A 26,754-nucleotide genomic window follows, 5' to 3' on the forward strand; every position below is an offset into this window, starting at 1 on the left:
ATCCTAGTTACATTTCTGCTTCTCAGACATGGCTGGGGGAGATGACGTGTAGCCATGGTAACGTTAATGAGGACAATTATTATTCTATGCAGAGAACTTTTCTATCTTCCACCTTCTTTGTTTTGAAGGTGACAATTTGACAGACCCTGCTATTTTATTTTTAAAATTGTTTTTACTCTTTTTTGTTGTCTTATTAATCTGTAAATGGTAAGGGTACTTGTCCTTGAGAATTAGTATGAGAATTAGGGTGGATACTCATGTAAAATGTGTTTAACAGGTAAGAACTAGGATGAGCTGGATTTCACTAAGCCTGGTTGTTATTGTGAAATACAGTGTTAAACACTGGAACATAATACCTGGTTGGACAGTGTTGCGTCACATGAAGAATATGACCCAGCCTGTCTCCAGCCTTGTCTTGCCTCTTTACCCCTCACCATGCTTAAGCCACACTGGCCTGCCTTCTGCTGCTCCAGTGCCCCAAATTCCTTCTGGGTTTCCTCTGGGGAGATGTTGCCTTACCGAACTCATTCCTGGTGTACCCAAGAGCTAGAAATAAGAGAATTTTAAAATGAAAAGCAAGGATCTGAGTCGTGAAGTTAATCAGAACTAGCTTCCACAGGTTCTACATTGCCTGCATGAGTTGACCTCAAAAAAAGTATATCGAGGAAGCAACCTAAATGTCCATTGACAGAGGAATGGAGAGGTACATGTATACAATGGAATATTACTCAGCCATAAGGAATGAAATTGGGCCATTTGTAGTGATGTGGATCAATCTAGGGTCTGTCATAAAGAGAAAAACAAATATATTAACACATATATATGGAATATAGAAAAATGATATAGATAGACCTATTTGTAAGGCAGAAATAGAGACACAGAAGTAGAGAATGGACTATGGGCACTGGGGAGGAGGGGCAGGAGAAGTTGGTATGAATTAAGAGAGTAGCGTCGACATGTCTACGCTGCCATGTGTGAGATGGATAGTGGGAGACTGCTGTGTAGCACGGGGAGCTCAGCCCAGTGCTCTGTGACGACCTAGACGGTTGGGGGGGGAGGGGAGGGGGCAGGTGTGCATGTGCGTGTGTGTGTGTGTGTGTGTGCATGGGGAGGGGACATATGTGAATATATATAAAAAACTGATTCATGTTGTACAGCAGAAACTAACACAACATTATAAAGCAGTGAGTGAGTGGGTTAGTGAAAGTCGCTCAGTCGTGTCCGACTCTTTGCGACTCCATGGACTATACAGTTCATGGAATTCTCCAGGCCAGAATACTGGAGTGGGAAGCCTTTCTCTTCTCTAGGGGATCTTCCCAACCCAGGGATCAAACCCAGGTCTCCCACATTGCAGGCGGATTCTTTACCAGCTGAGCCATGAGGGAAACCCATAAAACAGTTGTCCTCCAATTAAACAAAAAGAAAACAGTATATTGACTAATGGTCTTTGGTCTTCAGCCTGGCATTGTTTGTGCTTACTAGAGCTGCCCAGTTGGAGATTTTATGAAGAATATTGTGCTGGTGAGAGTGAATTCTTATATGATTTAAGACTTTACAGAATCTTAAATGAAAGTAGAAGCTAGAAGGAGAGAAAAGACCAGTCAGTAGCTAAAGATATGAATGTGAATTTGGATTTTATACTATGAAGATGTGAATTAGTATCAGAAAGATGAACTGAGCTGATACATAGTAAGAAAATGGTGAAACCAATCAAAGCTGATAGATAAGACTTCTTTATCCTTTAATATATGAGAGTCTGGCCTACATTTAGCCAGTAAACCACAAATTGAAAGTCATTTCATATTCCTGATAGAAAGCGGTTCAGACATTTCCTCTCACAAATGCTCAGTTTTCTCTGAGGGCATCATCTGATGTCTGCTTCATCATGGGATTGCAGTGTTTGGGGATTTTAATTATTTAACATGTACCTTGATGGAGAACTTTTAATTCCAAGAGGAAAACTTGGGCAGATTAAGGTAGAACATAGTATTTATGTTTGAGAGGTGTGGGTGGTAATAGGGGTAGATTGACTTTCAAAAAAAAGTACTCAACATAGTAAAAGAAAATTAAATAGTAGAGAGGAATGGATGATTGGCCAGGAAATTCAGGGAAGGTTTGACTCCACTGTGGGACCAGGTTGCTGGGAGTTTTGCAGTGACCTTTGCAAAGGAGAATGTGATTGTCCTTGTGGGACTGTGCCTTTTTCTGTCCTGCACTGAAGTGGGTGCAGCCATGTGCTTGAATCTGAGTGGCATCCTACAAATACAGGCTGCCTTCTAGATAATGATGATTTGGCATTGATCCGGCTTTTCTTTCTCCTCTACTCCCTCTGGAAGTGAATTGTATGTCATTGTACGATTGCTAATGAGATTAGGGGGCAGTCTACTCCTTGTGTGGTTAGACCTGGAACCTTAGATTATATGTGTGATGGTTTCATTAGCTGTGATAACCAACAGAGTCAGCATTTTGGGTGTCAGATAAATAAAAAAGCCTAAGGAAAGATTTAGGTGGACCAAATCTTTTCTGAGGAAATTGGCACCACGAGTGAGTTATTTTATGAGAATATATGTTTAAAACAAAGGGAGAGAGTGCAAACCTTACTAAAGCTTTGGAAAAGGAATTTAAATGTACTTTTCTTTTGTTTGTTGATTTTTCTGTAGTTTCCTCTTTTCTTGTTGAACTCAGGATTTGAGAGCAAGTAAACAAGGGGGTAAGTCTTCTCTATTTATATTGTTTGCATCCAGTTCTGTTTGACACAATTGTGCTGAAAAAGGTATGAAAGTATGAAAAAAATCCATAAATTTAATGAATGAATTTTTCCTCTTAAAGTCATTGGTGTTTAACATCACATTATGCTCATTTTCCCTGAGAATGGCAGTAAACAGTATTAATTTTGGATTATGCTGGAAACTAGAACTTTATTCCACTCTTACTTCATAACCTGGAGAAGGGAATGGCTACCCACTCCAGTATTCTTGCCTGGAGAATTCCATGGACAGAGGAGCCTGACAGGCTATAGTCCACGGGGTCACAAGGAGTCAGACATGACTGAGCGACTCATACTTTCACTTTTCACTTTCTTCATAACAGAATTGGGAAAAAAGTTGAAAGGCACATTTTGTCTAAAATTAATGTTAACTATAGTTTGAGAAGTTTGAAAATTACAAGAATTTCTCTGAAATCATTGAAAGCAACTCATACTTTGGTGCACACAGTCACTAACTAGCAGCTGACTCTTATTAATAACCTCTTGAGTAGGACCCTCTCATAGTCTGTCACAGATTGCAGTTGCTTCCCCACCTCATATGCATTCTTCTTTTTTAACTCAAACCCCTGATTGTTATCTGAACACATAGCCACTGGGGAAGAAATTAAGTATCCAGCCTTCCTTGTGGCCTGATAAAGGGATAGATACAGTTCTAGCTGAAAGAGACAGTGGAAATATTCTGTGGTAGCTTCTGGGAAAACCTAACAGACGCTGCTGCACGCCTTTTGCCTCTTTTTCTCCAATGCTTCGTCCATCTTGCTGTGTCGAATTTTGCTGGGATAGTGTTACTGAACTAAGTGTGTGGACTCTGCTCAGACCCCAACCCGGCCGAGGCCATTCCTCTGCCTTGGTAGTAAAAGGTTCTTTTTCTGTTTGGGTTTCTGTAACCAAATAACAAAACCAAAGCTTGAGATCGTTGCAGCACAAGCTTTGTTCAGTGGCCAAAGAACAGAGAAGCAGGAGCTTCGTTCACAGATGAAATCCTTGGCCAGGTGATGAGAGGCACTTGATTTAAAGAGTTAAAGACAAAGAGGAGAGGAGGGTGGCTAATGGTGGGGAAGTATATGTATTCATCTAAAGGGAAAGGGCAGGGCTTTAGAGGAAGTGGGATGCCTCTCCCTTTTTATCCATTTTTGGTCCTTGATTTCCAGTCCTGGCTGTGGTAGGTATGTTATTTAATATGCTAATGTAGTAAAATCCACATATAATGAGACTTGGAGTCTTTTGGAGGTCAGATTCATTGCCATCGTGGTTCCAGCTGGTTCTGTCTGGTTTTTGTTTTCCTTGTAGCTTGCTTTCTTATCTCTGGACCCTGTGACTTAAACATTTAGGTTAACGCCTGTTAAAGGTGGGAGTTGACAGGTTTTGCCTTTCATACTGTTCTTGGGGTTCTCAAGACAAGAATACTGAAGTAGTTTGCCATTCTCTTCTCCAGTGGACCGCATTTGGTCAGAACTCACCATCATGACCTGTCCATCTCGGGTGCCCTACACGGTGAAAGGAGCAGTGACTCCATAAGAGATAGACCCAGACTTGCCCATGAGTGTCTAAGAGTCTCCAGCAGAGGCTTGGGTCGGCGGTGGCCTGCTGCAGGGTCAGGGGCATTGAGTGGGGCAGTATGTGCACAGGACCTTTTGAAGGAGGTCTCCATTATCTTCATTACCTCCACCATAGTTTGGCTTCAGGTCAAACAACAGGAAGGGAACACAGCCCTGCCTATCAGCAGAAAATTGGATTAAAGATTTACTGAGCATGGCCCCGCCCATCAGTTGACTTCCCTGGTGGCTCAGATATAAAGCATCTGCCTACAATGTGTGAGACCCGGGTTCATGGGAAGATCTCCTGAAGAAGGGAATGGCAACTCACTCCAGTATTCTTGCCTAGAAAATCCCATGGATGGAGGAGCCTGGTAGACTACAGTCCATGGGGTCGCAAAGAGTCAGGCACGACTGAGTGACTTCACCTTCACTTTTTTTTCACAGTCCCCCTCAGTCAGTCTCTTCCCATGAGGAAGCTTCCATGAGCCTCTTATCCATATCCATCAGAGAGCAGACAGAATGAAAACCACAATCATAGAAAACTCATCAGACTGATCACATGGACCACAGCCGTGTCTAACTCAGTGAAACTGTGTGCACAAGGTTTTGTTTGTGCCCGCCAAGAGTCTGTTTCCCCAGTCCTGTATAAGTTCTGGCATCCGGTCCCATCACTTCATGGCAAATAGATGGGGAAATAGTGGAAAGAGTGGCAGACTTTATTTTGGGGGGGGGGGGGCTCCAAAATCACTGCAGATGGTGACTGCAGCCATGAAATTAAAAGATGCTTACTTTTTGGAAGAAAAGGTATGACCAACCTAGACAGCATATTCAAAAGCAGAGACATTCATTACTTTGCCAACAAAGGTCCATCTAGTCAAAGCTGTGGTTTTCCCAGTAGTCATGTATGAATGTGAGAGTTGGACTATAAAGAAAGCTGAGCACTGAAGAATTGATGCTCTTGAAGTGTGGTGTTAGAGAAGACTCTTGAGAGTCCCTTGGACTGCAAGGAGATCCAACCAGTCCATCCCGAAGGAAATCAGTCCTAAATACTCATTGGAAGGACTGATGCTGAAGCTGAAACTCCAATACTTTGGCCACCTGAAAAGACCGTGATGCTGGGAAAGACTGAAGGTGGGAGGAGAAGGGGACTACAGACGATGAGATGGTTGGACAGTGTCACTGACTCAATGGACATGAGTTTGAGCAAGCTCTGGGAGTTGGTGATGGACAGGGAAGCCTGGCGTGCTTCAGTCCATGGGGTCATAAAGAGTTGGACACGACTGAGCGACTAAACCAAACTGACAGGTTTTGAGCAAGGATCTGGTGTCAGCTCTGGTGGCAGCAGCAGGCATTCTGGTCATCATATGGGATCGTGGCAAGAAGTGCTTCCATAGGAATAGCAGAGCAGTGAGCTGGAGGGAGCCTGGGCCACCATCCCAGCCTTTGACCACCTAAATTTCAACTTCATTTAGTTGACAGAAATAGAACCTTTTATCTTGTTGCTGGATGTTGCTCTGCTTGCTAAGTTGCTTCAGTTGTGCCCAATTCTGCAGCCCCATGGACAGTAACCCACCAGGCTTCTCTGTCTGTGGGATTCTCCAGGCAAGAATACTGGAGTGGGTTGCCATGCCCTCCTCCAGGGGAATCTTCCCAACCTGGGGAATGAACCCAGGTCTCTCACATTGCAGGTGGATTCTTTACCATCTGAGCCACCAGGGAAGCTCTAAAATGAAGTACTCATCCAGAAATGATTGAACCCTTGTCTCAGGCTTCTCCTGCATTGGCAAGCGGTCTCTTTACCGCTAATGCCATTTGTAGAAGCAGGAGAGGTGGAGAATAAATGTAGCTGTGCACTCTGAATTACCATAGCTTGATAACAAGCCACCTCCCTGTCTGCTTGGTATCTTCAGAAAGGCTGTCTGAAGCTTCTGTCTCCCTACACTCTGTTTGGAAGAAAGTATTTGGTGGGAGCTGGGAGCTGGTGGATGGTCAGGGATGACCCTGTAGGACATCAAGTCTTCAGCACTTTTAAGTTGATCAACTGAAGATGTTAGGAAGTTCATCCCATGATAGCTCAGCTGTGACAAAAAAGTCCCAGTATAGAAGGCAATAGGATATTGGTCTGGCCGCCAGGAAGGCACTGGCAGGGCAAGACCTCAAGGGACCCCAAGGGATTAGGAGCAATTGCTTCTGATCTTCATGGTCTTTCCAAGCCCCTCTCTTTGTAGCAACAGTGGGGGCTTTATCTTATTAAAGCCAAAATTTTTCGGGTTTCATTACATGCATCCAGACATCACCTTCACTGATGTGCTTTTTACTACAGATCAGTTCTAGGATCTTATGCCTTCATTGTCCATGTGAGGAATAGTCTTCATATTCTTTGATTTATTCAGCCTTGTCTGAACATTTACTCTGATCTTTGAGTTCTACTCTCATCTACCAGAGTTTGGTGTTGGCCTGTCTTCTGAAAACAGTTGATCTGAGAAATTTTACTAAATTGTCTACTGTGGAACAGGGTTAATACGGAATATTTGCCAACTGTTTTGGGGAAAACAAGCTAGATTCTAAGTTCCAGAATGTCAGCATCATCCTTTGCTCATAAAGCCTAGAACCCTTCTGTGGTACCTGAGTATATTTGACTTTTCCTTCAATGTATCCATGCAGATGGGGAAGCACCTTTTTAGGGGCATTGGGAAGATAGGCACATCCTATTATGTAGTGCTCAATGTGGATATTTGATGCTCAAGGGCCTTTGGGGCCCCATACCTGGTGAGAAAGCTAATTATAGGTCACTGTTGAGCTAGAGGAGAGAGTTTTCTAACTTTCTCAATCTTTTGCAACAACCTAACTTTTAAAATTCATCACTGTTGTGGCTTTTATAGTTTTTCTCATAAAGACCAAAGTGTTAGCTGTTGCTTTGTTTTAGGGTAAATACTGGAGTGCTTGACCTGTGAATCTATTAATAGAAAGACTCACCACTGGAAGCTAGAAATTGGGGGTGGCAAGGAATTTTTTGCATCCTTATAGACTAAACTGTGGATCATCTCTGGATTGATCTGTGTCATTGTGTGCATTTGGGATCTACCTTGCCTTTCCAAATATGTTATGTCTCATAGATGAGCTAGAGAAATTCAGAGAGAAGAAGGGTATGTTCCATTTTCTATAGCAGCCATGATGTTGACCATTGGGACTTAGTATCTTTCTATGAAGACTGTGAACTTGTCAGCCTATAAAGTTGTTTGTGATTTCCCATAGACATGGTGTCCTGATTGAGGGCATATTCTGAGGGCTGTGGAGGATGTAAAGGAAGGTGAGCACAATAAAGAAGAGCCAGGAAAATGGAGCTCAACATGAAGTGTGTGCGTGCCTAGGTACTCAGTCGTGTCCAACTCTGCAACACCTTGGACTGCAGCCCTCCAAGCTCCTCTGTTCACGGGGATTCTCCAGGCAAGAATACTGGAGTGGATTGCCATGCCCTCCTCCAGGGGATCTTCCCAACCTGGGGACTGAACCCAGGTCTCTCGCATTGCAGGCAGATTCTTCACCATCTGAGCCAAAAGGGAAGCCCTAAAATGAAATACTCATCCAGAAGTAGTGCTACATTCCTCTTGCTTTCTACAGTTGGTTTCCAAATGGACATACCACAAGGGTCTGGGCCAGTTTGCTAAGGAAAAGATCCAAATATCTAGGATAGATGTCTGTTATGGGAATTGCCACTCCATTGGGTACATTTTCCTTCTTCCACATTTGCTCTTTATATACATCTGATCTGTATTTTTGAAACTGAAAGTCTTGTAGGTTTCTTTGCCCAGATAAAGATTGTGCCTGAACTTTTACTGGTTATGTTAAGTTCTTTTACTTGAGTGAAAGCTCTTTTATGCTGATATAGCTGAAAGGGTAAGCCTAACATGCAAAGCTGTCTTATCTATGACTAAAGGGTACATTTTTTGATAGCATGTTGGTATTGTGGAAGTCTAGCAGGTTTGGTGTCCACTTTGTCACTGATCCTAAAATTTGTGTTAGACTAATTTGCGAAGTCAGGCAGAGAGAGTATACTGGGTATACAACCATACAGTGATGATTGGTATATCACCTTTATTTCTCTGATGCTACTGCTGGTAGAATACTTAGAGGTTTATAAAAATCCTCTTATTTTTTAAAGTACTTACTTACAGGAACCCCTGTAATGATTCCTAAAGCGAGGAATTCTGTTTTTGAGTTTGGATTTTCATGTCTTCAAATATTGTTAACATATCAATAGTAGTGTATCAAATGTCACTACTCAGTAAATGAAATATTTATTGAGTATGTGTTTTCCCTAGGGAACTCAGATGGCTGAGAAGACTAGTAGAAACAATGGAAAGAGCTTTGTTATTAGTTATAGGTATAATAATGAATGTTAAGAGTCGAGGTCTTAGTGTTCAGTCGTTAACTGGCCAGTCAGGCCCTTGAGCCTAAGTTTCTTTATTGTTCTAGAAAGTGAGGGTTAGAATGAATGACACCAAGTGTTGCAGCTCTTGAAGTCTATGGATGTTTTGTCTTAAATGCATTCTGAGAAGGTCTTTGCCCTTAAGAAGTTTCAGCTTTTTTCTAGCTTTCCTTCTTTTGTTTGGCTCAGTTCCAAAAGTAACACGTGCTTATTGTTTACAAAGGAAAATTCAACTGGAATATGTATTATACAGAAAGGATAAGTCTCCTTCAACCCTGCCCTCTGAGAGAGGATCATTCTTAAAATAGAATCATCTTGACTTATTTCTATGCATGTATTAGTGTTTTGTGATATGTACACATATGTATGCGTGTATATAGCATGTGCATATATGTGTGTGTACATGTGTGTGTATTATTCATACTGTACTAAAACTTGATTTTTTTCATGAAACAATTGAGATGATGGGCATCTTTCCTTGGCAGTACATACAAAGCTATATTATTTTTTTAATTGAAGTATAATTGATATATAACATTAGTTTCAACCGTACAGTATCATGACTCAGTATTTGTATATACTGCACAGTGATCACCACAATAAGTCTAGTTAACATCCATCACTGTACATAGTTACAGTTTTATTTTTCTTGTGATGAGAACTTTTAGATCTACTCTCTTAGCAAGTTTCAGTTATGCGGCACAGTATTACCTGTAGTCAGCATGATGTACATACATTATATAAACTACTGTATTTTAAAAAAATGACCTTATAAAATGTCACTAATTGACTATTGTATACACATTAAATATGCATTCTGGCCAAAATGTCAAGTGTTGAATCATATTCAGCTGCAGCTAAAGCTAAATATCACTGTTATAGAATGGATGTACTGAAATACCTGAAAAAAAATCTGCAATTTCAAATAAAATTAAAACTTGCTTATGACAGTTTTTAGTGGTCAGGTTTGATTTTGACCATGTAGAGGCATTCTCGTTTCTCGCCACCGTCTGCTGTTAGAGTGTTCCTATAGTCTCTGTACCACATCCTACACAGTTGTGATGCTCAACAGATGTCAGCTTGGCTGAGGCAGGTGGAGGAGCGCATTATTTGGTTAGTTCTGCCAGAATAGAATACCGGTGAGGGTAATGGTACTCCGCACGATTGCACTTTCTAAGAGTAACTGGATAAAAACTAGCTAATAGACTAGATGAAGATTTATCTCCTCAGGAACTGCTGGGTGTGGAGACTTGTTTGATCATGAGTTTCATTGATGGAATCCTCGAAATTGAAGCATTGTGCGCTGCCCTTTCCCCCATATTCTTTTCCCTTATGGCTTATTACACAATGTTGAATATAGTTCTCGGTGCTATAGAGCAGGAATTTGTTGTTTATTTTGCATATAGTAGTTTGTATCTGCTGACGCCAAGCTCCTAATTTATGCTCCCCCAGCCCTTTCCTCTTTGATAACCACAAGTCTGTTCTCTCTCTGTTTCTGTAAATAAGTTTATTTGTATTATCTTTTTAAAGAGCCTACATGTAAGTGATATGATATGGTATTTGTCTTTCTCTTCACTTAGTATGATAATCTCTAGGTCCACCCATGTTGCTGCAAATGGCATTATTTCATTCTTTTTATGGCTCAGTAATATATAACACATGCATACACCATATCTTCTCAATCTATTCATCTGTAAATGGACATTTAGGTTGCTTCCATGTCTTGGCTGTTGAAAACAGTGCTGCTGTGAACATTGAGGTTTATGTATCTTTTTGAATTAGAGTTTTCTCCAGATATATTTCCTGGAGTGGGATTGCTGGATCATATGGTAGATCTACTTTTAGATTTTTTTTTAATTAATTTTTTTATTGAAGGATAATTGCTTTACAGAATTTTGTTGTTTTCTGTCAAACCTCTGAATCAGCCATAGGTATACATATATCCCCTCCCTTTTGAACCTCCCTCCCATCTCCCTTCCCATCCCACCCCTCCAGGTTGATACTAAGCCCCTGTTTGAGTCTCTTAGCCATACAGCAAATTCCTGTTGGCTATCTGTTTTACATATAACAATGTAAGTTTCCATGTTACTCTTTCCCTATATTTCACCCTCTCCCCCCTTTCCCCATGGCCACAGGTCTATTCTCTATGTCTGTTTCTCCATTGCTGCCCTATAAGTAAATTCTCAAGTACCGTTTTTCTAGATTCCATATATGTGCATTAGAATATGATATTTATCTTTCTCTTCTGACTTACTTCACTCTGTATAACAGGTTCTAGGTTTATCCATCTCATTAGAACTCACTCAAAGGCGTTCCTTTTTATGGCTGAGTAATATTCCATTGTGTATATGTACCACAGCTTCTTTGTCCATTCATCTGTTGATGGACATCTAGGCTGCTTGCATGTTCTAGCTATTGTAAATAGTGCTGCAATGAACAATGTGTCTTTTTCAATTTTGGTTTCCTCAGGGTATATGCCTAGGAGTGGGATTGCTGTGTCATATGGTGGTTTTGTTCCTAGTTTTTTAAGGAATCTGCATACCGTCTTCCATAGTGGCTGTCTCAATTTACATTCCCATCAACAGTGCGAGAGTGTTCCCTTTTCTCCACACCCTCTCCAGCAGTTTTTGTAGACATTTTGATGATGGCCATTCTGACCAGTTTGATGTGATATCTTGTTGTAGTTTTGATTCACATTTCTCTAATAATGAGCAATGTTGAGCATCTATTCAAGTGTTTGTTAGCCATCTGTATGTCTTCTTTGGAGAAATGTCTATGTAGGTCTTTTTTCTGATTGTGTTGTTTGTTTTTCTGGTATTGAATTGTATGAGCTGCTTATATATTTTGGAAATTAATCCTTTGTCACTTCTTTCATTTGCTATTGTTTTCTCCCATTCTGAGGGTTGTCTTTTCAGCTTGCTTATAGTATCCTTTACTGTGCAAAAGCTTTTAAGTTTAATCAGGTCCCACTTGTTTACTTTTGTTTTTCTTTCCATTACTCTAGGAGGTAATTTTAGTTTTTTAAGGAACCTCCATACTGTTTTCCAGAGTGGCTATACCAACTTACATTCCCACCAACAGTGTAGGAAGCTTCCCTTTTCTCCACCCCTTTTCCAGAATTTAATATTTACAATTTTTTAAGACATATTAATTCAGTGTTGTGCTCAAACTGTTATATATATAACAATCAACAGCATTGGTGCAAAAAGAAAATCTACATTAAAACTCTTTGTTGGAGTGCTTTACACTTTCCATAGAACAGAAACTAAAATAACCTGTTATGCAGTTAATCACAAGTACGGCCCTCAAGTTTTTGCCCATACACACGAGTATTGTCTAAAACATGTCTTCTTTAGCCAAGGCCCTGCCACCACTGTGCTTGGCTGAGTTCACAAATCTGTAACTTCCCTGTCACTTCTCTCCCTCTCCTCTCCTGCCAAGCTTTGTTTCCTGGCAGTAATTAAAGCCTTCTGCTGCTGCCATAGCTACTGCTGCTGGAACCGCCATAGCCACCTTGGTTTCGTTGGTTTGGCAAAGTGTTGGCCTCCACCACTATAAGGGCCAAAACTTCTGTTTACAGTTTTCTCCTTTTATGTCCAAAATTTGAAGATTGACTGTAATTGCCAAAGTCACTGTAGCTTCTGCCACCTCCAAAATTGCTTCCATCAGTACCAAATCAGTTGTAGCCATCCCCGCTGCCATCATATCCACCACCGCCACAGCTGCCCACCTCGACCACTGAAGTTTCCTCCACGACCCAAGTTGTCATTCCCACCAAGACCACCTTCACAACCACCACCAAAGTCTCCAAACCACTTAGACCTCTTTGGCTGGATGAAGTACTAGCCATCTCTTACCTAGATAGGGTTTTCCTTGCTTCACAGTTGTAGCCATTCACAGTGTGGTATTTCTGGATGACAGTCTTGTCTACGGAATCATGGGCATCAAATCACAAAAGCAGAGCCTCTCTTTTTGCCACTTAGTCATGATTTCAATCACTTCAATTTTCCCATATTATTCAAAATAATCTCTTGCGTTATGTTGTTCAGTGTCTTCTTTAATGCCACCAACAAAAGTCTTTTCCACAGTGACGTGAGCAGCAGGTCTTCGAGCATCTTCCCTTGAGGCGGCCCCCTGCGGTTCCACAGCTCTTCTGTCCACCTTGCGTGGCCTTGCCTCCTTGGCCACATCGACCTCCTCCGTACTGGCACGCGTGACACACTCGAAGCCTCTGGAACACGTGGTGTTTGGATCCCTCAATACCATACAGTCTGTGAGCGTTCCCCACTGCTCAGAATGGCTCCTCAGGCTCTCATCAGCTGCTTCAAAGCCCAGTCCACCAAGGAAGAGCTTCCGTGGCTGTTCAGGCTCTTAGAGACGCTGACTTAAACATGATGGCAGTGGAGCAGGGAGAGACTTCAGTGATGCTTACTTGACAGTGTCCACAGGCTGAAAGGCTGTGCACTTTTTCGTGCTGGCCGTTCTGATTGGTTCAAGGTGATATCTCATTGTAGTTTTGATTTGCATAATTAGTGATGCTGAATATGTTTTCATGTGCATTGTGCACTGCTTGAAATATTCTTTCTGATACCTAAGATCACATAGACCTAACTTTCTAACTTTTTTTTTTTGCTGCTTTTTGCAGTTAATTGATTAGAAAAAAAAAATCTGTCATTAATTTTGGCTCCAGAAATGTGGCAGTAGAGCGATGCTGTTGAACTTCAAGAGACACAGAACTGTTTCTGTATCACCTGTATCTCAGCTTTTATTGTATTACACCAACTTCAGCTTTGTTGCAATAGAATGGGATTTTTATAACACAGGAAAAATGTGAACTCTCAAGGTGCATCAGTTTTGTTTAAATCCCTCTTTTCCCCCTTCCCCCATTTTCAGCAGATTCTAGTGAATAAATTACTTCATAAAAAATAATCATTGGATTTAGCAGGCCTTCCATTTTGCTATTGTTATCTACAAAGTAGAAAATTATGGGATTTTGTTACTGTTGTTCAAGCAGCCTGTATAATAAACACTAGCTGCAAAGTAGACTATTATGGAATTTTGTTGCTGTTATTCAAGCACCTTATGCAATAAACACTAGCTTGTCTCCATCTTGTTTGAGAATATGGTGTAAGTAAACAGTAAGGCAGTTCCACAGCCTCTTATACATCATGAAATTAGTCTTTGAAGAAAGAGAAGGAAGAAAATGCTAAACTCGTTTTGTGCTTCTGATTCTATTCATTATGCTCTGCTTTAATTACTTTCTGAACACTCAGCAGGTGAGTGTCTAAAACTTTGGATGCTTATGACCCCTGAGACACATTTCACCCTGTTTATTCCATGTCAGCGACAGTTGGCTTTCCCTGTTCTTCACCGGGTTCCATTCTGTACTTCTTCATTCTGATTCATGCTGTTAGTGTGAGAGACAGGAACTCTCTCAACCAGCGAGTAAAGCAGGAGGAGAATTGAATGCTTTGTGAATACATCATGCTTCCTTATTTAAAGGAATCCAAATGTCTGATGTACAAGATATAGGAGTAACACATTTACTAATACTGCCATTGTTTTGTACGTCTCGATATAAGAAGAGTTTGGTAACATGTTTTCTAGAAGTACTCTTGATTCTAGTAGTTGTAATTTTGACAAATCTGGACATACTTTCATCTTTAGTGAGAGAATTAGAGAGGTTGGCATTCTTTGTTGAAGATTAATTGACTGTCGGTATGTGGGTTTATTTTTTGGCACTCTGTTTCATTCCATTGATCCATATATCTGTTTTTGTATAATGCCAATACCATACTGTTTTGATTACTGTAACTTTGTATTACAGTATTGTCTGAAGTCTAAGAGCACTGTGCCTCCTGCTTGACTTCCATCAGGATTGCGTTAGTAATTTGGGGTCTTTTATGGTTCCATGTAAGACGTTCTTTAGTAGTCATTTAACCAGCTTATTTTTTTAAGATTAGCCTCTATGTGCTTCATTAGGATTTTAAAATTGTGTTGTTTTGAAGTTTGATTACTGTAAACAAAAAGTGCTTAAATATCTATTTTTCTCACTTTCTTTTCTTTGTATTTTTTTATGTGAGTATTTGGCATCAATCAAGAATGACTTCTTGGTCAGAGAGACAATTACAATACGATATCACTTATATGTGGAATCTAAAACACAATACAAATGAACTTATTTACAAAACAGAAGCAGAATCACAGACATAGAAATCAAACTTACAGTCACAAGAGGGGAAAGGGGTTTGGGAAGGGATAAATTAATAGTTTGGGATTAGCAGATGCAAACTATTATATACAAAATAGACAACAAGATCCTACTCTATAGCACCGGGAACTATTAATATCTTCACTATCCTGTAATAAATCATAATGGAACAGAAAAAAATGACTTTATGAAGGTCATTGTGATTTTTTATAGTTTTTCCTATTTTTGAAATTTTTACATTGCAAAACCCACAAGATTTGTGTCTGATAACTGGGTTTTTTTTTAAATGGTTCTCAAAAAATTTTAAGCTCAAAGTTCTCCAAGCCAGGCTTCAACAGTAAGTGAACTGAGAACTGTTCAAGCTGGATTTAGAAAAAGCAGAGGAACCAGAGATCAAATTGCCAACATTCTTTGGATTATAGAAAAAGCAAGAGAGTTCCAGAAAAACATCTACTTCTGTTTTTATTGACTACACCAAAGCCTTTGACTATGTGGATCACAACAGACTCTGGAAAATTCTTCAAGAGATAGGAATACCAGACCACCTGACCTGCCTCCTGAGAAATCTTTAAGTCAAGAAGCAGCGTTAGAATCAGACATGGAACAACAGACTGTTTCAAAATTGAGAAAGGAGTATGTCAAGGCTGTATATTGTCACCCTGCTTATTTAACTTCTATGCAGAGTACATCATGCGAAATGCCAGGCTGGATGAAGACCAAGCTGGAATCAAGATTGCCAGGAGAAATATCAGTGACCTCAGATATGCAGATGACACCACCCTTATGGCAGAAAGTGAAGAACTAAAGAGCCTCTCAATGAAAGTGAAAGAGAGTGAAAAAAGCTGGCTTAAAACTCAACATTCAGAAAACGAAGATCATGGCATCTGGTCCCATCACTTCATGGCAAATAGATGGGGACACAATGGAAACAGTCACAGACTTTATTTTCTTGGGCTCCAAAATCACTGCAGATGATGACTGCAGCCATAAAATTAAATGATGCTTGCTCCTTGAAAGAAAAGTTATGACAAACGTAGACAGCATGTTAAAAAGCAGAGGCATTACTTTGCCAACCTTTGTCCATCTAGTCAAAGCTATGGTTTTCCCAGTAGTCATGTATGGATATGAGAGTTGGACTATAAAGAAAGTTGAACCCCGAAGAATTGAAACTTTTGAACTGTGGTGTTGGAGAAGACTCTTGAGAGTCCCTTGAACTGCAAGGAAATCCAACCAGTCCCTTCTGAAGGAGATCAGCCCTGGGATTTCTGTGGAAGGAATGATGCTAAAGCTGAAACTCCAGTACTTTGGCCACCTCATGCGAAGAACCGATTCATTGGAAAAGACTCTGATGCTGGGAAGGATTGAAGGCAGGAGGAGAAGGGGACAATAGAGAATGAGATGGTTGGATGGCATCACCGATGAAATGGACGTTATTTTGAGCAAGCTCCAGGAGCTGGTGATAGACAGGGAAGCCTGGCGTGCTGTAGTCCATGGGGTTGCAGAATCGGACACGACTGAGCAACTGAACTGAACTAAATAATTAGCAGGGTTGAGCATCTTTTCATGTGCTTTTTGTCTGTCTGTATATGTCTTCTTTGGAGAAATGTCTATTTAGGTCTTCTGCCCATTTTTTGATTGGATTTGGTTGGTTGGTTGGTTGGTTTACTCCTCTCTCTAGTTTTCTGTTATCTTGGTCTCATCTCCTGATATACCTGATGGTTTTTAATGAATTTTGGATACTGTATATAATATATAGTAGAGATAATTCTAGGCTATTGATAATGTCATTTTTCTCCAAAAAGGATTTACTTTTGCTTCTTTTAGTCAGAATCAGAGATTGAGTTGATTCACTCCTTTGCCCCAGACTTTGTGAGCCTGGCCTCTTCTCCTTCATCCCTACTTCTAAGATGTAGTCCTCAAGGGTTTCATCTAAAAGTTTTGATTTTCCAGGACTCTTCTTCACCCGTGGGCCCTGAACTCCCATTTTTGTCCACCCAGTGGCATAAAACTAGTGGAAGTTCTCGGTAGTTTTACAACCTCCTGGCTATTACTTGACGCTTTATTTTTCAGTCTCTCAGTATCACTTTGGAAACTAAACTCAAAGGGAAAAGCAGGTCTAAATGTTAGACTCACCTCTTTGTGCTTTTCTTCAATCTGGGAACTTTGTCCCTCACATCCTCACTGCCTTGGTAACTCTCTAATGTCCTCAGGTAGATTTTTTTGGATAGTGGTGGGGGAATGTTCCTAGTTGTTTTCTGTAAGAGCATTGATTTCCAATAAGCTATTTGCCACTGTTGGAAACTTACCTGTATTTGAATATTTAGATATTAAAAATACATAGAGCATGCCTCGTTTGCATTACTGTTATCTAGGATGACAGTGGATGAGATGGTTGGATGGCGTCACCGACTTGATGGACATGAGTTTGAGCAAGCTCCAGGACTTGGTGATGGACAGGGAAGCCTGGCGTGCTGTAGTCCATGGAGTTGCAAAGTGTCAGACGTGACTGAGTGACTGAACTGATGACTGATGATATCTAGTACTGATTACATAGTATAGGATCCATGCAGTCATAGGATCATTTTTAATATAAAAGTTCATGAATGCCAAAAGTAACACTATTTCATAAAATATTCAGCTGTTTGACCAAGTTTTAAAAAATCTACCAGACTGATTTTTTACTTATTCATGACTCATTTCATATATACATATTAGCCACTTGCATTTCTTATTCTCACACCCTTTCCTGTTTTCCTACTAGGTGGTTTTGTTCTGGTTAATTTGAAGAAATTCTTTGTATGTGAGAGATAGGCTCTTTGCCTATATGTGCTACAAATGATAATCACTGGCAAATATGGTTTGTATGACTGCTACATTTTAGGGTATTTTTAAAGGTTTTTTTCTTTGTAACCTTTCTATAGTCCTTTTAAAATACCAATATTGCACAAATATTTATGAAGTATCCACATAGAATCACAATACATATATGTATACACACACTTATATATCCACATGCACAGACAAGACCTTATCAATTCAGATCCTTTATGTCATACTTTTGGGAGATCAAATTGATTTGCTAGTGACTAATGATTGTGATTTTATCCTTCCTCATGATAAAGACTGATGTTCTTGTTCTGTTTTACCTTGAACTTGATCTTGTCAAGTGTTAGATGCTGGAGGTTTTATCTTTGTCTCTTTAATTTGGAATTCTTCCCTTCTTTTCTCCCCCTTTTAAGTTAGAAGTAAAGAATGGATTCCATGGTTAAGTAACCTGAGAGATATCATAGGAGGAGGAAGTGGGCCTGTACCTGAATCTTGAAATATAAATAGGATATGAATGGGTAGAAGTGTGTGGGTCTTCAGACAAGGGAGAAGGATTAAAAGAAAAATGAGGATAGGATAGGAAATGAAGTATGTTCAAAATGTGAAAAGAGGCTGACTCTGGAGCAGAAAGTCTGAAGAAATAGGAAGTAAATGTGCATTAATGAGGTAGGACCACATTTTGGAGGGTCCTGAAAGCTAGGTAGAGAAATAATTCTTTGCTTATAAATTAGCTATCCCTAATGCAAACAGTCAGGCAAATACACGTTTACAAAACAGGCCTTGTGTCAGGCTCCTTGTGCAGAATCATCTGTCAGGCTTGTTTATCTTGATTCATTTTCCTTTATTCCAGGAGCTCATGCTCATTCCAGCCATGCGTCATGATTCACATTGACTAATCTAAGGCACATCCTTTGGGTTTTATTTTGCATCTGACATTCTTACCAGGTGATTTTTGGAGTGATGGTTGAGGTTGGTAACCTCACTTCAAAGGATATTTTAAGTCGTCATATTATGGGTCAGTGGAGAATTGCTTTCCTTCAGTTATGGTTTTCTCCTTCCTTTTCTACTTGCCTACCCCCAAAATTATACATATCAGTTTCCTTGCATACATTATAGAGAGATGAAAATATGCTTAAAATGGGTAGATGGCCATGTCTGCAGGCCTGGACTGTTAAGCTGTTTCTCAAGTGTGTGGGATGGTGGCTTGTTGAGAGTTGAATAAAACAATGAATACAGCTGTCAACAATATTTTCAAGTGCCCCCTACACACAGGTTGCTGTGGAAAGCTGTGGACCAGGACCTTCTATTAAATGGTCAGCTCTTCAGAAACAGCACTTTTCCTTCCAAAGGGAAATTTAGAGAACTGAGTGTTCGCCTTTGGCTTTGATATAAAGCTGTGTGTTTTTTTCTGTTCCCAGGGGACTCCTTCTCACAGTTTCGGTTTGCCGAGGAGAAAGAGTGGGATGGTGAAGTGTCATGCCCCAAACAGGTAAGGCGAAGCTTTGTGTTGAATGTGGGTTAGCTCTTCTCAAGGATAAAGACCAGCATCTTTCGCACTGTTGTTTAGATGGAGTCTTCACATAGAGAAGAGTCTAGTGCTTTGTGTACAGTTTCAGTTACCTAAATTGCTCAGAAAGTTTTCAGGGAGCTTAAATTTTACAAGTTCTTGGAGCTGGAGTTGACCTTCATACCAGGCCACTGTGTGAACTCCTCATACAGTTCATCAGTGACTGTAGTTCATACAGACTGGGTTGCAGGGTCGAAGGTTATGGTTATGATTTTGAGTGGATTACCTTGCCTTCCGCTTTTTCCCTTTCTGTGAAAATTCCTCTTAGAATTAGTTGAGAATTCAGTTTTTTTCTCCCACACTGTTTTTGGTATTACATAAGAGAATCCTTAACTTCGTAGTTTTAAATAACTCTTTTATCTATAATTAGGAGCAGAAAGCTATAAAATAAGAACAAGTATCACAGTCTTTCAATGAATCCATAAAGCCCACACACTTTATTTTCTTTGTATTCCTGCCTTATTTTCCTCCCTAAGGAGTTTTGACGATTCTCCAAGCAGGATTTCACTGATTCTTTTCATATGAGAGATGACAGGTATTTTCACCCTGTAAAAATGCACAGAGAATGAATTGAGTGGTGGTTTGGCATATGCTCCCCAACCCCAGGGCTGGAGCATACTGTCGGGTACAGTGATCAGACAGTCCGCCCACAGCTTCAGACAGGAGACCGAGCGCAGACCTGATGAGTAAGGTGTGGTCCCTTCCTCCCCATTCTGCTGTCAGCTCAGTACACGCACAACAGGTGACTTGCACTCCTAGGTTGGCTGGTGTTATGTTCAGTTGTTTGGGATGGACATTGACTTTTCAGAAAGACAGAGGGGAGGGAAGTGACTTGTAAAATAACTGCCTGTCACTTTACAAAGAGTATGTATTACAACATAGAAAAAGTTGGAAATTAAAAATATTTGTTTATCTTGAGCCTGTTTGGGATATACCTGAGCAGAGCCATTACTTTGCCAACAGAGGTCTGTCTAGTCAAGGCTATGGTTTTTCCAGTGGTCATATATGGATGTGAGAGTTGGACTATAAAGAAAGCTGAGCACTGAAGAATTGATGCTTTTGAACTGTGGTGTTGGAGGAGACTCTTGAGAGTCCCTTGGACTGCAAGGAGATCCGACCAGTCCATCCTAAAGGAGATCAGTCCTAGGTGTTCATTGGAAGGACTGATGTTGAAGCTGAAACTCCAATACTTTGGCCACCTGATGTGAAGAGCTGACTCACTTGAAAAGACCCTGATGCTGGGAAAGATTGAAGGTGGGAGGAGAAGGGGACAACAGAGGATGAGATGGTTGGATGGCATCACCGACTTGATGGACATGGGTTGGGGTGAACTCCAGGAGTTGGTGATGGACAAGGAGGCCTGGCGTGCTATGGTTCATGGGGTCGCAAAGAGTCGGACACAACTGAGCAACTGAACTGAACTGAGTATGGTTGAGAGTTGTAGGACAAGTTAAAAAGAGATTAACAGAATTTAGTGAAAGCCAAATAACTCGCATTTCAATTCCTTAGAACCATGTTGGCTAAAAGAGAACATTTTAGTTATCTTAAGATTTTCAGATGATTCTAAGGTTCTTCATTCATCAAAATACTGAGCACTTGTTCTTTATTATATATTCTATCAGATGCCCTTTATTCAAAGATGAATGAGACAAAGCTCATGCTTGTTCACCACCCTAGGCCCCTTGCCTTAGCATAGTGGTAGATGACATGTGGTAGATGATCAATAAATATTTAAATGATAAATGAAAAAGAATGCAACGTAAGACAATTGGTATAATGCTACTGCTGCTCAGTCGCTTCAGTCGTGTCCGACTCTGTGTGACCCCATAGACGGCAGCCCACCAGGCTCCCCCATCCCTGGGATTCTCCAGGCAAGAACACTGGAGTGGGTTGCCATTTCCTTCTCCAATGCATGAAAGTGAAAAGTGAAAATGAAGTCGCTCAGTTGTGTCTGACTCCTAGCGACCCCATGGACTGCAGCCTACCAGGCTCCTCCATCCATGGGATTTTCTAGGCAAGAGTACTGGAGTGGGGTGCCATTGCCTTGGTGGGAGAAATCTGCTTTGGACTGGCAGTGATTGAGAGTAGGAGCATGGGATGAAGATCATTTGAATGGGCCTTGGTGGATGAGTATGGTTCTGGTAGGTCCTCTCTGGGGAACAACAGGAGAACAATGAGATCTGAAAGTCCAGGCTGTGCTCAGAGTTGGGAGCATAGCTGGACTGTGGTCTTCTCAGAAGAGGAGGCTTCCAGCGTAGGTCTAGGCCACTTAGTACCAACAGTTTGGTTTTCATTTTCATCTGGGGGCAGTTTAGTGTGTGGGTAAGAGCATAGCCTTCGGAGACACAATCCTGAGTGTAAATCCCAGTTCTCATCTGTAAAATGGAACTAATCATTAAGTATAACTCAGAGTTGTCATTAGGATTAGATTGGGTTATAAATAAAAGTTCTTCTGTGCAGTTCCTGACGCATGGGAAGCACTCAAAATTAGCCTTTATTCCTACTGTTACTTGTTCAGAAGAGTATTGTTTAGCAAGAAAATGGAAGTGGCTAGATTGGACCTCCACAGTTTTGGGAAGGAGGGACTGAAGAGGTCCGAGGTTGGAGGAGGAAAAGCAGTGAGAGGATATTGTGTTGGGTAACGGGAGGGGATATGGGCTGACAGCGTGGGGCTGTGGCAGGGAAGACGGTTCACTGACGGATGAGACTGTGTGGAGGACGAGGGAGAATACGTCACAGGCCAGAGAGGAGACATAAGGACGAGAAAGATTTGCAGGGGCTATGAGCTCCCCAGCATGATGACGAGGTGAGCAGAGACAGCTGCTGGGGCAAAAGAAGGCAGTCTTGACCATGAGTGTGTTGAGCTGAAGTATTAGTAGGACACACCCCAAACCGAATTCATCCCTTCGCCATCGGAACTGCTTTGTGTCCCACTTCACTCCTCTTTTGGTTCTCTTTATTTTTGCTTACTTGAGAGGGAAAAAGAAGAGGAGAATCTGTCTGTATATCTATCTTCTACCTGTCTGTCCGTCTGCCTACCTACCTGTCTGCTTGTTGGCTATCCATCTGTCTGTCTACCTACCTGTCTGTCTACTCCTCATGTGCTTCCCTGTCCCCAGTGCAGCTGGTGACATGAGAAAGTAGAGCTGCCAGAGGGTCCTGGGGAAGCCCCTGGCAGGAGAGTGCCCAGCACCGTGGCTGTGACTGGCCTTCACAAGTCTGTGGCTCACGTGCAGGGTGAGGGGGATGCGGCCTGGCAGTCAGGGTCCCTGCTTCAGCCGTGTTGGCCCCATTTCTTCAATCCCTGAGTGAGGGTTTCAGACCTGTTCTTTGGACAGTGTGGGAATATGGGAGGAAGGAATGTGAGGTGGGAGGAGAACTTTGTAGGGTGAAAAAATAGGCCCATTATTTTTTTAAAATCATCTGAGGCTTTTTTCTTTTCTTTTTACTTTTCAGTTCTGTTGACTAGTGACTTGTTTATTCCATAGAGCTTCTTCAAGCACCAGCAAGCACTGGGTGACATGTGGTGGTTCCTGAGCACGTGGCTCCTAATGGCATATATTTCCTCCCTCACTTCACCCCAAGAGTGCAGTTCTGGATGGGACTCTGTACATGGAAGGCACCCCAGCTTACTCCTAAGTATTGCTTGATTTGGGCACTTCCGCTGTGAAGTGGCCTTGAGTCCCCACATGTGGACAATGAGTTCTGTAGCTGCTGAGGAAGGTATGATGGTCTGATTAGAGGCTGTAAGTGGAGTTTTGAGCTCTTGTAGCTGGACTGCAGCACATCTCAGTGGCCCTCCTCTGGAGGCCTGAGAGTGGTTAGCAGCTCTGAGTCGTTGGCAGGCATGGTGGAGGGAGCAGGGGGTCTATACGTGGTGTCTTTGCAGACACCTCAGCAGTGGGAAGGGTGAGATTTCCGTTTTGTAATGAGGCGATTTACTCATGTTTTACACATTTGGGATCACATTTTTCTAGTGGTCTGAGAGATTATCTTCAAACTTCAAAACAAAGGCTGGCCGTGCTGGCCCTAATGAAGCCCTGTGTGTGCTGAGTGCAGGACTGAGGCAGGGCATGTGTGTGCGCTGAATTTCCTGCTCTCCTGCCAGAGCTCTGTTTTCCTCCATCCTGCTCCCTAAATGCTCTCTCTATTTTTAGATGTGAGTTTTTTTTTTTTCCAGGGCAAGGGGCCACATCTGCTGCTGCCGGCATTGCTCCCCTAAGAGCTAGCCAGCTCCAGAAACTTTCAAAAGGGCAGCTGAAAAGCCATATTGCATTTTTTGATCCCTGTGTACTTCTGTTGTGAGGCTCAGGAGTTTGAGTGAGTCTGGGTTTAGGCTGGGGCTCTTCTTGAGAACGCCAGGAATGGCTCCCTACCTCCAGTCATCATAAACCCATCTACCCAAGTCATCGTTATAGTGGATTTGAGACTCCATGACCCCTGGGTTTTCTTCTCTAACTTGAAGTCTGTGATTACAGCAGAAGGCACAGTTCTACCTAGACCTGTGACAGTCCTTGGTGGATGAGGTGGTTGGTGGTATCTGACTCTAATGTGGTGATTTCACCCACCTTTTAGTTTTTCCCTTCTCTTGGATGGCCAGCGTACCTGGAAGCAGCTGTTAGGGGTCATGAGATAATCTGACTGTGTTTGAGAAGGCATTCCAATCTGTGAAGGCATTGCCTGGAAGGGACTTTGTGCCTGTGAATGGGAATGGAGTCCCAGGGAGTTTTAGTGTTGGCCTCACACATAGAGCTGCCAGCTGGAGGGTAAGTTTCCACCCCCCGATTTCTGTTTGGAAAAGTGTATGCACATGGGCTCCTCTGGCTGTGCCTGTCAGCCCCAAGTCACTGTCGAGACAGCTCTCCACTGCTCTCCCAAAGGCCAGCCATCTGAATAAGGAGGAGGTGTCCAGTTACGTTTCATTAAATGCTTTGAATTTTCTCTGTAATTTCAAGAACATCCACAGTTTCCAGATTACCATGTAGTCTTTTTTTTTTCCCCCTTTAGCCATGCAGTGCAGCCTGTAGGATCTTAGTTCCCTGACCGGGGATCAAACCCATACTGCCCCCAGCCCAGTGGAAGCACAGAGTCCTAACTATTGGACCACTGGGGAATTCCCATACCATACAGTCTTGATTCGAGTGATTGCTACCCTGCTGCTACTCTGACCGCCTGAGCTGTGGTTCAAGAAGGTGGTTTTGGTTTTGCTTATCTTCATGCAGAAATGATAGAAATTAGAACCATATCAGGTGTGATTTATGATCAGATTACTCCCAGCTAAAAGTAGTGGATGATTTATTTACAGTTACTACTATCGTCTTGTGCCCTTTTATTTCTGAAAGGTCATATATAGTCATCTTGATTGATCAATTTCTCTGTTTTCTATAGAATTCAGCATTTTATGTGGACTGTGAGTCATTGGTTCGAGCCCTTCAAGAATTGCCTCTCTCACTCCGACTCAATGTTGCTGCGGAATTGGTTCAGGTAAGAACCCTAATGACATCTTGAGGCTGGTATAAATTAGGGCAGGAGAAGAAGGAAACTGAAAAATATCTCCCTGCAGGATGTCTCAGAATCAGCTTTTCCTTTCAACAGGCTGAGGGTTTTGTATCAGAATTTTGTAAAGTTTTGAGGGAGAATGAAATACTTTTCAAAGTTTTTATCCTGTTTTATTGATTTGGAACATTTTAAAGGATAAAATGTAACAGAATTGAATGAAATGTCAAAGTACGGAGTCTGGCTTGTGTTGTACCCAAAATGTTTATGTGCCAGGCTCTGTATTAGGCACTCAGGTTACAGTGGTGAATAGACTGACATGGTTCTTGCCCTCATGGAGCTTAATCTGTTGGGAAAGATGGGTATTAATCAAGTTATCAAATTGCACTAAGTCCTGTGAAGGATAAGCACCATGGGCTATGAGAGTTTATAATAATGAACCTGATCTACTTTGGTATGATGTAGGAATGACTTTTCTGAAGAAGTTACAGATAAACTGAGAGCCAAAGTATAGGAACATTAGAGTTGAGATTTAAAGAAGGGTAGCACCCCACTCCAGCACTCTTGCCTGGAAAATCCCATGGATGGAGGAGCCTGGTAGGCTGCAGTCCATGGGGTTGCTAAGAGTCGGACACGACTGAGCGACTTTACTTTCACGCACTGGAGAAGGAAATGGCAGCCCACTCCAGTGTTCTTGCCTGGAGAATCTCAGGGATGGCGAAGCCTGGTGAACTGCCATCTATGAGGTCGCACAGAGTCGGACACGACTGAAGCAACTTAGCAGCAACCCAATCAGATCTGTAATAGTAGTGCTAGTAATAATGATAACAATAACAAAGAGCATTCTGGCTGCAGAATGGAGAGAAGACTGTGGGATTGGGGTGGGTGTGTTTATGCGGAAGTCTGCATATGCACACCCATGCAAGTGTAGAGGGGTGAGGAGAGGCGAATTACGCGGCTCTGGCATGGTTCAGGTGAGTAATACTGTAGCCTGGACCAGCAATGGTGGGGAACTGGACTTAACCAAGAACTGAACTACAAAAGTAGAATTAATAGGACTTGGTGAAATGCTGGTGATGGAGCAGGAGCAGGCAGAGAATTCTTCTGGGTGTTCCAGCTTGTGCGACCCAGTGGTGGCTAGTATCAGTGAGGCTTGGACAGAGTATGAGTTTGTTCTGAGATTTCAAAGTGAAAATAATAGTAAATTGAATGTAGAAACCTATAGTTCAGAATTAAGGGCTAGATATATAAATTTGGGGGTTACAACCAGTGTAAGGTAGGTAAGAGGGCCACTGAATGGGATAAGAGAGGAAAGGTCCAACAGTTAAACCAGAAGGAACTTCGAAATTTCTTTGAGACTTGACTGGATTTTTTTTTTTTTTAAGTGAAACCCTGGGCAGTACTAAATAGAATCCGAGCAACTAAAATGATCAGTTTTGTTCTACAATGAATATGATGCCGAGCTTAAACATCACCATGAACTGGTTACCCATCCAGTTGCTGTTTCTATGGCACTTAACTTGCCTCAAGTTTAGGGCAAGTCGAATTCAGGGCTGGGGGACAGTTTGGGGCTGAGAAATAGAAAGGCTGGCATTTGCCTCTGATGGGGAATCACCCTGGGGCTTCTTTAGGAATGTTTGGGGTTGTCTTAATGATAGGGCAAGTGTTACTTTTCCTCTGGGTGTCCAGAGATGGTTAGAGTTCGGACATACTTGGTTTGGTCCCACAAAATGAAGAATGGTCAACAGGACCTCATTGGGGTGAAGGTGATGGGGACCCCAGGACTGAGGAGAGAAGTGGGGGGAAGTGTTATGAGAAATCCAAAGTGAAGGATGGCAGGCCTTAAGAGGAAAGTAGTTACAGGAACTTTGAAAACCTGGCTAAATAGTTTTAAAATACCACCCCTCCCCCGTTATGTAA

At 41.8% G+C, this 26,754-nt stretch overlaps 1 protein-coding gene across 1 annotated transcript in view; it reads left to right on the forward strand.

Moving 5' to 3' along the window:
• Positions 1 to 26,754, forward strand: part of AVEN (apoptosis and caspase activation inhibitor) — a 195,995-nt gene that overhangs the window by 166,475 nt on the left and 2,766 nt on the right. The window contains exons 4-5 of the mRNA XM_069597510.1: positions 19,190 to 19,260; positions 24,727 to 24,822. Coding sequence (XP_069453611.1) covers positions 19,190 to 19,260; positions 24,727 to 24,822 — 167 coding nt within the window. The remainder of the gene's footprint in view (positions 1 to 19,189; positions 19,261 to 24,726; positions 24,823 to 26,754) is intronic.

This window comes from Ovis canadensis, chromosome 7 (assembly GCF_042477335.2).
Source record: "Ovis canadensis isolate MfBH-ARS-UI-01 breed Bighorn chromosome 7, ARS-UI_OviCan_v2, whole genome shotgun sequence".
Taxonomy (NCBI): Eukaryota; Metazoa; Chordata; class Mammalia; order Artiodactyla; family Bovidae; genus Ovis; species Ovis canadensis.